Here is a 14,498-nt window from a genome sequence, read left to right on the forward strand (position 1 = left end):
CTAAAATTCTTCTGTCTGGAGACTTGCTCCTTTGTTTGCCTAGTGACAAACTTTCAGGTCAGGGAATCTTTATGAGGTCAGTAAGTACATTCATAGATATTCTGTGGCTATCCTAGCCTTGCCAGTAACTTCTCTCAAGCAGCATCTTCTTTCTACCAGGCCGTTCCAACTACGGAGTTATTTTATAGAGATCTGTCCAGTCATCTTTTGTCCTTAAAGGAAGATAGTGAATTGCACTGCTTAACATGCAGGGGAGGTTTATGCCAAAGGTCTACAAGTGATGCGTTACAAACCTAGCCAGTTATAGTGTTTTCTTTATCTGTTAGTGAAAATTTAGGTTCCTGGTTCTAATATTGTTGGAAATTTTGGACTTCCATAGAAACAGGAGGCCTGAGGCAGTCAAGTCTCTAATGGCACAGCAATGAGACAGAGGTCTCCCTTCAAAGTTTGTAAGGCACTGAATAAAGGGACAGATCTTCCAGCCTGTCTTGGTAGCTCAGAGATGTTAAGCCTATGATCTTTTTGGTTAGGAACCGTTGGGGTCTTTCTAATTGTTTGATACTATTTAATGAGATACATTCCAAATGAGACATTGTACTTGATAACTAACCTGATAAATACTGAGTATAATTTTATTTATTTATCCTTTGTGACTCAATTATGCTTAAAGGAAGATTACGAGTCACACTAACATGCACGGAAATTTATAATATAGTGATCACCTCTTTAGATCTTGATGACATTCCTTTGGCAATTAGCTGGGCTAAATAAAAAATTGCTAGCAATCATTGTTACATAATGGTCAAAAGAAAAAGAGCTGACAACCCAAATACCTATGTCTGTAACTACATTTACGTTTTGTAGAGGTGCGCTAGCTAGATAGTATGATGAGTGGAGGGGTTATCTACCAAAGTGATGATAGTGTACTTTTTAACAATTAGTTTGAGCCTATTTTTAGTATACTAAGAGCATACTAGGAGAGTTCATTCTGGAGGGTTTTGGTATCATAGGATGACTTTCCTACTTTGTCAGCTAGAGGTTTTGTCTGTCTTCTTGGAGGTCTGAGAAATAAATACCAAAATGGAGTGTCTCAGCACTGAGCTTTGTGGGACACTGCTGGTCACTTTCATTCTTTCTGATGAGGCAGCTGCGACTGTGTGGGTTCTACCTTTCAGCAGTATTAGTGTCCATCTTATCACATAAGGATCAAGATTTAAAACATTTACCTTTTGTATGATGCCAGCATGGGGAATAATGTCACTGGCCATAGGCAGGTAAACATATGCCGTGTGAACTGCATGACCACCAAACTATAGCCTATGTAATCTTTTTGAATAAATGTAGCAGATTAAATAGAAGGGAATCTTCCCTTCAAAAAAAACTATTTGGGGTCAGGACTTACCAGATTCTTGATATTGCTGTTTATGAGTTCAGTTACAATAGGGTCCATGGATCTATAAAACACATTAGTAAATAAATAAATAAATAATAACATTAATGGTTTTACTTTAGCTGTATAATGAATTAATAAGTACATAATAACATATGTTAGCCAGAAAAAGATGTGGAGATAGCTCTCTCTGAATGAGATGATAAGCAGACACACAAAACCAGGTCCGTTGCTTGGGTGAATGAGTTATGTTCATCCAGTTTTACGGCCCATTTTTTTTTCACTCCTAAAGTTGCAGTTATATCAGAGCTTTTGTATGGGTTCTGTCTTTCAGCCATGTTGGTGTCCATCATACAGTGATGCTGCGGTAGCGTTGTCGCCTCACAGTTAGACGTTGCCAGTTCGATTCTCAGTTAGAGCATCTTCTGTGTGTCGACATGCGTGAATGGGCATTCCTTCAGTGAAGGTTGTGCGTTAGGCCCGGCAAGCCAGCATGTAAAAATCTACTGCCAATCATTAGCGGACCGGAGTTCCTCTGTGGCGACCCGTAACCGGGAAAAGCCGAAAGACACAAACAAGACACAAACATATGGGAGTGCTCCAAGTAGACAAACATTTGTAATGCCAAACATTTTTAATACTTGCAGAAGTGACTGAATAATCATATAATCACTTCTGCCAGATTTACTTTGTAGGAGGTCACAGAATGGTGAGGAGTCATATATGTTCTCTGGATTAGTTTGTTTTTGATAGATCTGAAGAATGGTAGGAATACCCAAAAGTGCTTATCTTTCTGTCATTTTAATTGGTGATTAACTAGAGTTTTTAACTTAGTATTAAATATTTTTATGCCCGACTCTGTGGTGACCACACTGTTTTTTAATGCTCTCATTGTGTGTGTGTGTGTGTGTGTGTGTGTGTGTGTGTGTGTGTGTGTGTGTGTGTGTGTGTGTGTGTGTGTATATATATATATATATATATATATATATATATATACATATACACATATATATATATTGTATTTGGTTGACCATTGCTTTCGCCAGCAGCCCAAAGTGGAGGTTTGTTTGCACATGTGCAGTTTATCCAACAGGCGTTAATTCAAGTCTTTGCTTTGATGAAAAAGGTAAGTGGGATATGTACTAGATGTATGTGTGTGTTTCTGCAAATCTGTGTGGGTTAGGGTTAGAGTAAAGATTAGATAAAGGGTTTGATTAAGAGTGTGTGTGTGTGTGTGTGTGCGTGTGTGTGTGTGTGTGTGTGTGTGTGTGTGTGTGTGTGTGTGTGTGTGTGTGTGTGTGTATGTAAATTTAGAATGCACCTTTAAAAATGAAGTGTGTTCGGGGACTTGTGTGTTTAGGGTTACAGTCAGGGTTAGGTTAATTTAGGGAACCAATTCAGTTTATGTGTGTATGTGCTTGTTTGCATGGTGAGAGTCTGAACTATCTTCTTTAGTGATAGTGGTATGGCAAGGGCTTTTTATAAAGTTAAGATGCACATTAGAGTTAGGGGCAGGGTTAGGATTAAGGGTAGAGTGTATTACTAAGGTGGAGCGGGTGGTCAAAGCATCAGAAAAGGAAAATCCCTTTTACGGATTGTTTATCAGCTTTCCATGTGGTAGCCTTTTAATGGCCACTTATTGTTTAGTATTGCAGAATTCGGTAATCCACAATATAAGCTTGTCTTTAAAAGCAACCATACTGCTGTGTGTAGTCATTTAAAAGGCATAAATGTCTCATCACCCACAAAAGGGAGTCAGGCACATTTCTGAACAGTATAACTGGCAACTCCACAAGATCTGCAGTGTATCAGGCACATATGGAGATCCTGAAGAGATCATACTCAGTACTGATGCTACCCCTCAGAGTTGCAGTTTTAGTGATGAACTGCACACAATTATAATTAAATTGTTATTTACAGCCTAAGTTGATTCTTAGTAGAGTGTGAATCTGAGCCAACCAATTACTAGTTGAGTACTCTTGTGCAAAGTGAATCAGGGCAGCATCATAATCCACACCTTGATTATGCATGGTAGTCTGTTTCAAGATGAGTCTATATATTCCCCCTTTTCCTAGCCTATAGAGGCCAATAAAGTTTAATATTGCCAAATTAATGTATTTTAGCTTAACATTCACATAAAAAATGTTTTAGCATGGAGACTAAAGGATGAATCAGACTGAAATATAGAACTATGCATTATAGATGTACACCAAGTCATTGCCACCCCTATTAATATTTTCCTTTTCTGTAAAACTGAGCTGTGAAATTGGTGAAGACCCATGCTTGTTTTAGTCTGGCAGTTAACACAGAGGGATGTCTGTAAGCTTTAATCCTATAGTACAGGGTTTGACTCTCTCAGTCCTCATTTGCCTGCTGTGTGACCTTGAGCATTCACTTAACCACACGTTGCTCCTTGGTTGTCCCTGCAAAAGGATTGTGTGTACAGTGGGCCTATCTGGTTAACAAAAGAATATTTTTTCCTTTTCTTAGGGTACAGTGAAACATAAAAAGCTGAACAAATGAGTATAAGCATAACTTTCATACTTTTTTGATAAACTTCTTGTCAACATATATGATGAGTCTGGTATGAGTGTCCACTCCATAAATTATGTTTATAGACACAATAAACAACAGACATCAAAAATATGTTGATTTCCATTTACACTTTATTGGGCTTTGAATCTATGTAGTGTTGTCATGGACTATATCTCTTTATATTTATATTATATATTAGTCTTTATATGTATGTTTATCATATTCATACATTTGAAGAAGTATTTGAACATTTTAACACTATATTCTCAAATTATCACATATTTAATAAGTGTTAATGATCTACTGTAGCAGTGAACTATACAGTAATATTATGTTCGTAAATGTTTATAACATTCAGTTATTTGTGAAGCTTAATGTCATCAAATTGGTTTTAAGATGCAGTTTATTGCCATGTGGATATTTTCTGTAAAAAGTTTTCTTTCAGTTGAGTAAATGATCTTTGTCCTTGATTGAGCATCTTATAGGTTCATAGGTTGGTTGTAGGCTATTGGCCCTAGCGTCTATACAAGCCTAGCCATAACAATTCCCTGGCTATTTCTTCCCACACTATTTACTTCCCTGCACCCCTGTCTAGCAGGGTGACTGACATGATCCCTGGGGTGAATTTCCTTTCTCCCATCCAATCAGCAAGGTTCCTTTTGAAGAGGGCCAAAGAGGTACTCTGCTTGACATGTATGGGCAGTCTATTCCAGAGTCTACTGAGTCTCTGGGTCAGGAACCTATCCCTCCATCATGTTTTGTTTATTGTGATGACAAGGGTTAGATCCCTGGAGCATGTGGCTCTGAGGGATTGGGATTTCTTTAAGTGCAGCATGTCCAACAGCTCTGGGTTTGACATGGCCTTGTATGTTAAGCAGAGATAGCCTCGGAGTAGACAATAAGCGACAGAGTATAGCTGGAGTTTTTTAAGGCAGTCAGCGTAGGGCATCTGCTTTAGGCCTGTGATTCTTTTAGTGAGGTATTTCTGCGGCCTTTCCAGTTGTTGCAGATGTCTTGAGAGGTACATACGAAACGGGGCATTGTATTCTATAATGGGTCTAAAGAGGGATGAGTACAGTGGGACAATGACCTCCTTTTTTCTGGATGAAAAGCTCTTAGTGATGAGGTGTGCCACATAGAAGGATTTCCTGACTGTTGTGGCAATGTGGTTATTGAAGGTGAGACCACTGTCCACCAGGTTCCTAAGTCTCTTATCACATTTTCGGTGTTTAGTGTACTGCCACCTATGTGGTAATTCATGGGTACATGTTTTTTCCCAAAGAGGATAACTATACATTTCTTGGCATTGAGCTTGAGCCCGTGGCTCTGGCACTAAGCATCTGTTTCTGTAAGGCCCTTTTGTAGAGTATCCACATCATTTGGTGATTCAATAATGGCTCTGACTTTGCAGTCATCTTCGAACTTTGTTAGCCAGAGTCCCTTAGTGTTGGCCTGTACTTAAGAGAAGCAGATGCCAAACAAGAAAGGTCCCAGGACTGAACCCTGAGGTACTCCACTTGTCACTTATCTGGAGCTGGATTTGGAGTCAGCTACTTTTACAGTGTGGCCTCTGTCAGTAAGTCAGTTGGCAACCCATCCAGTGATGTGGGGATTAATGCACAGCTTACTAAATTTATCTATGATTCCAGAGTGGGGGATGGTGTCAAAGGCCTTGGCAAAGTCCAAATAGGCTGTGTGGACTGCCTTACTCTTGTCCACGGCTCTGCAAACTGATTTGAAGAAGTCAATCAGGTTCAGGAGACAAGATTGACCCTTCACAAACCCAAACTGGGTGGGGTCCATTGTTTGAAGGTTGCCAATGTCTTTGTTTATAAGTTCCATGATAATACGTTCAATGGCCTTGCAGATCAGGCTCGTCAGACTGATGGGGTGATAATTCCTGGGATCCAAGGTGGATCCCCCCTTGTGGAGTGGGATAACTGTAGTCGTGCGCCACTCAGTGGGCACGAAGCCTGAGGTGAGGCTATGGTTAAACATGACACTTAGGTGAGGTACCAGTTCATTTTGTAGTTCATGTTGTACAAAGCCCGGGGTGTCATCTGGCCCCATGGATGCTGTATTCTTAGCTTTGGAGAGTGCGTAATTTGGCAATCTTCCAGTATTGAGATGGGCCATTGAGGGAGTGGGAGGGGGGTGAAGTTGGCACTGAATCAATCTGCCAGGATATTGGCAATATCCTTGGGATCAGTATATTTAATGGCATTCTGTTGTAGCTTATAGAAGATCTGAGCATTGCCATTTAGATTCTTGACATAGTTATAGAATGCCTTGTGATTGTCTTTGAAATCTTTGGCAATTTTATTTTTGTAACTCGCTTTGGATGATTTTATGAGGGATCTCAGCTTCTTACTGAGGCTGGTAAGAGAGTTTTTTGCATCCTGGGATTTTCCTCTTTTCTGCAACAGTTTCTTCCTTTTGTTGTAAAGTTTGTTTATGATAGGAGACCACCAGATTGGCTTCCTTTTTTTTGGAGGAGAGCATCTTGGTTCTATTTGGGATGGCACGATTCATGCACGAGTGGATGTGCTCGTACAGTGCCTTAGCGTAGGACTCAGCAGTCGAACTTTCAGTTCCCGTCTGCATGGGTGTCATGAAGTTTGTAACTTCTGACTTGAGTAGCATGAAGTTGGCTTTGGAGAAGTTTTGTATGGAGGTTTCCTTACTGGGGGGTGAGGGTGGGATGTGGGTGTTAAGGGTGATTAGCTTATGGTCTGACCTGGCCAACGAGGGGGTGACCATAGGTGTGGAGCATCGATTTCCCATGTTGGTAATGACCAGGTCTAAGATATTGGAGCCCCTGGTGGGACTATGGATTAGTGTATCCAGGGCATTGGAATTTATGAATTCCAAGAACCATTGGGCCAAGGTGTTGGTACACGAGTAGTTTTCCCAGTTAATGGCAGGGTAGTTGAAATCACCCAGTATTATGGTATTTGGTTGTATATTAATATTTTCCAGTATGTTTAGAAAGGTGTAGTGAGAATCTTGGGGCATGTTGGGGAATCTATAGCAAGCTACAATTTGGATTGCAGTCTTACCTAGTATTAGTTGCACTTGGAGAATTTCAGATGCATTGTGTTGGACAACTAACCTGGTGGTGTAAATATCCTTGGTGAATATGGACACTCCTCCAAATTTAGTGTTTCGATCCTGGTTTGGTGGCCGAAAAATGTGGTAAGAGTTGTAGCCTGGTATTGCAGGGGTGATCTCTGGAGCCTTGAACCAGGTCTCAGTTACTGCACAGATATCGATGTTCTCCATTTTTAGGAGTGCCTCGAGAGAGTGCATTTTGAGGTTTAGACTTCTAGCACTGAGTAGCATTACCTTCAGATTTTGCATGCTTGTTCCTGTTACGGTGGTGGTTTTGTCCTTTGCCTAAAAAAGGCACTACAGGGTACAAGAGCCTTAGCCAGTAACCTGAATCCCACGGGCAAAAGGTGCAGACCATTTCTGGCAAAGCATCATGGTCTGTCGATCATGTCGTCCCAGGCAGACAGATACTGGATCCCCTTTGAATGACACCAGAAGCTTAGCCAGTTGTTGAAGTCAATCATTTTGTCCTTATATTGTTGTATCATTCTGGGCGAAGGCAGGATGCTACTCAGGGCTAGGGTCATACCTGCCTGGGCCACATGATCCAAGATCTCTTCCATGTCTGTTTTCATGTAGTCCAGGGAGGTACGTCTCAAGTCATTCACTCTAACATGGACAATGACAGAGTCATATTTGTACTTGTTGTGGGAGTGACTTGAGTTCATGAGTTATGTGGCGGATCCTGGCACCCAACAGGCAGCTGACTGTAATTTTCTCCTTGTTCAGCCTGGTGAGTGGGACATCAGTGTGCTTAACTATAGAATCACCTATGACTAAAGTGTTAGGTACGTTGTCTTGCCTTAGGGGCTGTTGCTGGGTGGCACACTGGTGTTGTGAGCTGTGTGACACTTTGGTTGTGATTGGTGTTTATTTGCGTTTCAGCTTCGGAGGTCCTTGTTGCTTGGCAGGTTACACTTAAGGTCCTCCGCATATGTGGATTTAGTGTTGCTATGTGTGGGTGTTGGTGGTTTGAGTTTAGAAGGGCTATGCGTTGCTTGAGGTGTAGTGTGGGTGTTAACCTTCTCCTCTTGACTGTCTAGCACAATCTTGGGTGGAGAGAGCTTTGCTTCCAGTTTGGCTATGTAAGTGCATCTCTCACAGGTTGTAGTGTTGGGTGGTAGGAGGAGATGGTTGTCTGTGTACATGAGGCAATTGCTGCATTGCCCCAGTATGCCCAGATTCACCAGGTGGACAGGAGAAATCACCAGAAGCTGACCCTTGGACATGCCTGGTTTTGTGCTTTTTTTTAAAAGTACAGGACCTGTTTTCCCTTACCTTAGCAAGGTACTTTGCAATTATAGGCTGTTTAGTTCCTATGATTAATTTCTCCTTATTAATAAAGAGATCTGAGTGCTTGTATCAGTTTAAGGCTTCCTAGTGCTTTCCAGCAGGTATTAGAGTAAGTGCTAGTCACAGGGATGCTTAAAGGTAAGATGAAAAAAAATGGTTTATCTTAAACACTGCAGTGTGCACTAGAGAAGTTAGATGTGAAAGTAGGTAACTTAAGTTTTACCTGTCTAAAAAGTTATGTTTTAGTGGAGAGTCACTATTTTTAAAACAGCAAGATAGATTGAAAGGGGTGATCACTTTTGTATTCCGGTACTATGGAATACAGTAGAATGGCCAATAAATTTAAATAGTTGAAGGGGAGTGATTTCACAAAATGATAAATTTGTGCTTACTCACACAAGCCAGTGAAAGCAGAGAGGAAATGAGATATATGGTCAAATTAACATAACAGGCAGGCAACTAGAAAGACAGTGGTATTTAAGAACACAACAGTGACAGAATGGGGGGTGGAGAAAAATTTCTGCCTGACTCACAAGAGACAGAGCTGTGGTGTCTTTTGAAGTTTTAATATGCAGTTAAAAGCAGAATACAAGTAAAACACAAGGTGAAGAAAACAAATCACAGTATTCAAAATATAAAAAGGCAATAAACTAATACAAAATACAACAAATAAAAAAAACTAACCTTTCCTTCACAGCATATTGTTTAAGTTGTGTTTATGCTGGCTAATGGATTTTCACCCTGTAGAAAAATTGAACTTATTGGACTATATTTAACTGTTAATTAGAGTGCAGGCTAGAAGATATCTAGGCTGTATACAGTATTGTAATCCTCATTTTGATTTTGCACCTCTTCTCCCAGTTTAACTAGTTCTTCTTGTGACAGCAGTTCCAGTAAGTGCTTTCAGTTAAACTGTAATCATTTTGTACAACTTCAGTGATGACATTCAACAAAAGTGACAAGATACTCATTTCCTTGTTTTATTAAACCTTCAAGCTTTGAAGAGGGACAAATGAAAGTTGGTTCCCTTGTTCTGACAGCATGACGGCATCTCTTTCTGCTGCCATATTAGAATTATTTATGACCATGAAAGGAAGAAGAGAGAAGACTGTCTGTGCATCAGAAGTTTATCTCTGATTTCACTCCGTGTGATCTGGACTTGACTAGAATCATGGGAGCTCGAAGTGTTGGCTGGGGAAGAATAAGAATGTGCTGTTTTGAGAAAGGCTCAGTGATGCTTTCTAATACAACAGGATTGAGGAGCAAAATCCCAGACAATGGGTGATATCAGGAGTATGTGAAAATCTGCATCCTTTCACTACATTATGATGCTAGTCACCCATCCCTTGCCTTTCATTATACTACAAGCAGGAGGAAAGAATGTGTTAACCCTGGACAGAAGATCCATGGTCACGCAGGGGTGCAAAATATATTTAAACGAGTCATAAGGGAGGAAAGCAGTATATCCTTTCGTATTAAATTCTTCCTATGTTACTTCTGGCAATGGTCAATTCTAATAAAATGAATTTGGCCCATTCTTCAAAACTATGTGCATAATTTGTTCCTTTCATATGTGGTTACACTGCATTTCATAATGCTTTTCACTGACAGCTTTCCATTGTTTGATAACTGCATTTTAAATACTTCCTACAACAAAGCCCATGCAGATGCAAATAAGTATGCATAGATGCAATTTCTAAGATGAACCCATACAAAATTAGGTGTGATCAATATTGCATTTTTAATAGGTGTTGAAGGTGTAAAGGGACACAAAGGAGACCCTGGACAGCCTGGCTCATCAGTTAAAGGTCCATGTGGAATGCCTGGGTTACCTGGATTGCCAGGTCCAATGGGAAAGCAAGGACTACAAGGTGCACAAGGAAGTGATGGTGTCCCTGGGTACTTTGGAGAGAAAGGTAAGTCAGAGCGTCACATCAATGTCATTCTTTATTCCAGTGCCATAAAATATGTAGAAATATTTACTTAGCATAATTCAGATGCTATCAAAGCACAAAAAATAAGTTTTCTGTTTCAAAGAAAGTGGCTGTTTTATGCTCCAAAAATGTAGTTTCTGTAATGTCTTTAGACAAAATTAGTCTTGTTAGTATATCTGACAAGGATGTTGTATATACAAAGTCCTACTGTGTAGTGATTTATATGTTTTATATAATCAGCAAGCTCAGCTAGTTCAGATATGGTTGCAAAAATAACCAAGCAGGAGTCATCAAAATAAATAAGGCTATGTCTCTCAGAAAACATCTCTACTAGAGAAGTTTTTATACACTAATAGGTGAAAAACAATAAAGCTGCATAGGACTATTCATATATGCAATGGTGTGTTTCATAGCTTGTTGTAACAGTCTGCTATTAACCCACTTGTGATTCATATTTCTAAAACAATTTGGGACAATACATGAGTTTAGTAACATCTGCATAAAACAAAAATATGTTGGATTGAAAACTGCTACTGCTGAGCTGAAATGTTAGAGAATATAAGTCTACAAAAGGATGAAACTGGATATAATGGGTCTTCACACTATTGCAGCTATTGGTCTTAAATGGTGATTGATTTTACACTCTTTCTAACTGCTACTTTAATTAATCTTCTTACCATCTTATATTTATGAAAAACAATTCTTGGATTAAGCATTATCTGAAAATACTATATTCATTTTGTTAGCTTCATGTAGACAAAAGACATATGAATGTAATTTGGTCAAGAGCAAATTATTGGACCATTGGGTCCATGTATTGAATTAAACGTTTTTCTGCTGTTCATGCATTTTGTTATTATTCTGCTGGTTATGGGTATTACAACTGTAACTGAACAGAAAGAATGAAAACTAGATAACATTCTTTTTTGGGATGAGTGTATTTACTGTCAGCTGCTCCTATTCTGATAGTTTTGATGTTGCAGTGTTAACTGTGGTATGATACATCATGGAAATTGGGGACTGTGGCACTTATTAGAAAGAAACAACAACAGTCTTCTGCCAATACTCATGGAAACTGTAATGTTTCAGAATAAATAAAGCCCTAGAAATCCAGTGTTGGAAAAATGTACTAAAGTACCAATGCTCACTCACACATCTACTCAGTGATAACTGTTATACAATAGCCTAGGAGAGACTTCAGCCTCTGCCACTTGACAACATGTTCTAGTACCTTTCTCTTACTATTTGGAAAAAATCTGATTAAGGTGTACATTTGTGAATGTCACTTTTGTTACTAAATATCTAGGAACAAGAAACATTTGTTTTTATTTAAATAATATCTAAAATGTGAAGAAAAACTTTTAATACATATCAAGACATAGAAAATTTACTTCTCCATTTATTTAACAGGAAACCAAATAGTCACATTTAGCTTCAAAAGATAAAAAACAAAGTAAGTTTATCAGCTGTTATTAAGAACAAGTTAAATGCTATGCAGTGGTGATCATTACTACCTTACTGAGCTCCAGTCTTCAGTTTGGGTCTCTGCTGGGGTGCCATTTCTGTTGAGTGGTGCACCCACCTCATGTCTGCATGGCTCTTTTCTGGCTATGCTGGTTTTGTTAAATATCCTAACCACATGCTATAGACTGTAGATGAACTGATGATTTTCTCAGTTGCTAACAGGTGTTTGTGCCAAGTGTTAACAAATGTGTCCTGTAATGGACTAACAACTCATCCAGAATTGATTTATCTGCTTTGTCCTTAATGACTGCTGGAATAATGTCTAACCCCCCCCCCCCCAACCCTTAATTGGATAAAACAGGTAATCAAAGGCTGAGTGAATAAGTCAAAGTCAGATCAAACCAAATGGAAGTTGTCCTTACTGGTTATCATGAAGAGCAGTACAGCTTTATATCTACTGAAAATTGGTTAACAATTATTGCTAGAGCCACCCTACTTTTAAATGTTCATACATCAAATTACTATCAACTACTACCCTGTCATAGTTAACATAGTCCAAATCTATACATCTGTCTACTCATTATAAAATATAATCAAGATGCTTCTGTGTTAATGATCCTACCATCAACCTAGACATAGGTGTAAGAGATCCTTGGCAAACATCTGCTCAGCTTTATGAAGTGCTACACATCCATGTGAAACATCTGCTCAGCTTTTTGGAATGCTGCACATCCTTGTCCATCCTTGTCAAACATCTGCTCAGCTTTATGGAGTGCTGCACATCCTTTTCAACATCTGCTCAGCTTTATGTAATGTCATGCATCCTTGTCAAACATCTGCTCAGCTTTATGGAGTGCTGCACATCCTTTTCAACATCTGCTCAGCTTTATGTAATGTCATGCATCCTTGTCAAAGATCTGCTCAGCTTTATGGAGTACTGACATCCTTGTCAAACATCTGCTCAGCTTTAGGGAGTGCTGCACATCCTTGTCAAACATCTGCTCAGCTTTGTGCTACACTGGGTGAAATTAAAACTGTACAACTCCCCTTTTATAAAATTGCTGAGAGGCCATCTTTGAGAAACCTATAAATGCACTTGTTAGCATGATATGGGTCAATTAACAAAATTCTCTGGTTTGTTTAACATGTAAACCATGCTATGTTGTCTCCTCATACAAGTAGTACTTTTAATCTCCCATTATTTTATTAGATGGAGTAGTTATGATATTAATTATTGATATTATTGATATTTCCAGCCCCTCATACAAGAACCTAACTGGGTCTCTACCTGCTTCGCTCCCCACCCTGCCCACTATTCCCTTCCGCCCCCAGTGGTCCCACCTTTATTGCACTCAAACCCCCTCCCATCTTTCCAATAGCCAACCACAGCGCTAACCCAACACTACCTCCTCCATATCTCCTCTACTATCACACCTCCTCAACTGACATGTACAAGCATACCTTTCCTTTGCTCACTGCATGCAGTCTCCTTGCATATCTTACATCCTACCAAAGCTCCATCATTCCCCCACTCAACCACTACCACTGTACTACTACTCACACCACCACCCATGTCTCACCCATACTCAGCTCCCCTCCCACCAGCTCAAGAACCATCCCTATGCACCCCCCACATATTCTACCAACTATATTACTCAAACGTAAAGCATCCCTACAACTTAACATAGTAACCCTCCCACCATACCTATTACCCACAGAGCACAATCATAAAGTTTCCCTTATAAACAAACACATTCAAAAACTGAGAAAACTAATAATCTCATGCATATCAAAACTAGCCCTAAGTGGAGACATCCACCCCAACCCTGGCCCTACCATCTCCAACCCCAATCCTCATAATCAGACTAGAAACCACAACTTCTCCCATATTACAGCCAATAGAAAGCCAAGTGACTTCCTTCTACTAAACCTAAATATTAGAAGTATATCCAACAAAGTCCATGAACTCCATGCCACCATAGACTTATACTCCCCAGATATAGTCATCCTGACAGAAACCTGGCTAAAACCTCACATTACCAGTGAGCAAATACTCCCTACAGGTTACGGCATACTAAGAGTAGACCGCTAAACAAAAGGAGGTGGTGTAGCTATAATATTTAAACAGCATCTAAACATCCAGATCTTAAAATCATCAGCTCCACAAATAGGCAATGAAGAAATAATATATACCAACCTCAAAATTAACCAAAACAAAACCATCAACATAACTGGATGCTACTTCCCACCTGGCCAAAACATCCCTCCACTAGAAAACCTCCTCAGCTGGTCTACCCACCATCTCCCCAAGAAACTATCATCTTAGGTGATTTCAATATTGACTGGCAATCCTGTTCTGGCAACAATCCAACCCATCATGTACACCTTCATGGCTTCACCCAACTAGTCCAGTCACCAACAAGGATAAATAAAAACTCCAGCAAGCACACTACCCTGGATTGGATACTAGTCAGTAAGAACCCCAGTCATATATAATAGGCTGCTTATCAGATAGCCTCAGTGATCACTCCCCAACATTCCTACTCAAAAAATACCTGTACCAAGCTAAACCTGTCATCTATCGTCAAATACGTAAAAATAAACTTTAACCCACTCACATTCATCTCATCCCTCAAAGAATGTAACTGGCATGCTCTAAAGTACCTCAGTCTAGATGACGAGTTTAATTTTTAATACTACCTTCCTGAACATCCTTAATTACCATGCCCCCATAAGATTTTCCAGAACCAAAGCACAACCCTCCCCATAGC

At 39.6% G+C, this 14,498-nt stretch overlaps 1 protein-coding gene across 1 annotated transcript in view; it reads left to right on the forward strand.

Annotated features, from left to right (window-relative positions):
• Nucleotides 1-14,498, forward strand: part of LOC122801189 (collagen alpha-4(IV) chain-like) — a 1,621,248-nt gene that overhangs the window by 1,207,455 nt on the left and 399,295 nt on the right. The window contains exon 31 of the mRNA XM_044070748.1: nt 10,078-10,245. Within this exon, the coding sequence (XP_043926683.1) occupies nt 10,078-10,245 (168 nt within the window). The remainder of the gene's footprint in view (nt 1-10,077; nt 10,246-14,498) is intronic.

This window comes from Protopterus annectens, chromosome 4.part1 (assembly GCF_019279795.1).
Source record: "Protopterus annectens isolate FY-2018-M chromosome 4.part1, PAN1.0, whole genome shotgun sequence".
Taxonomy (NCBI): domain Eukaryota; kingdom Metazoa; phylum Chordata; order Ceratodontiformes; family Protopteridae; genus Protopterus; species Protopterus annectens.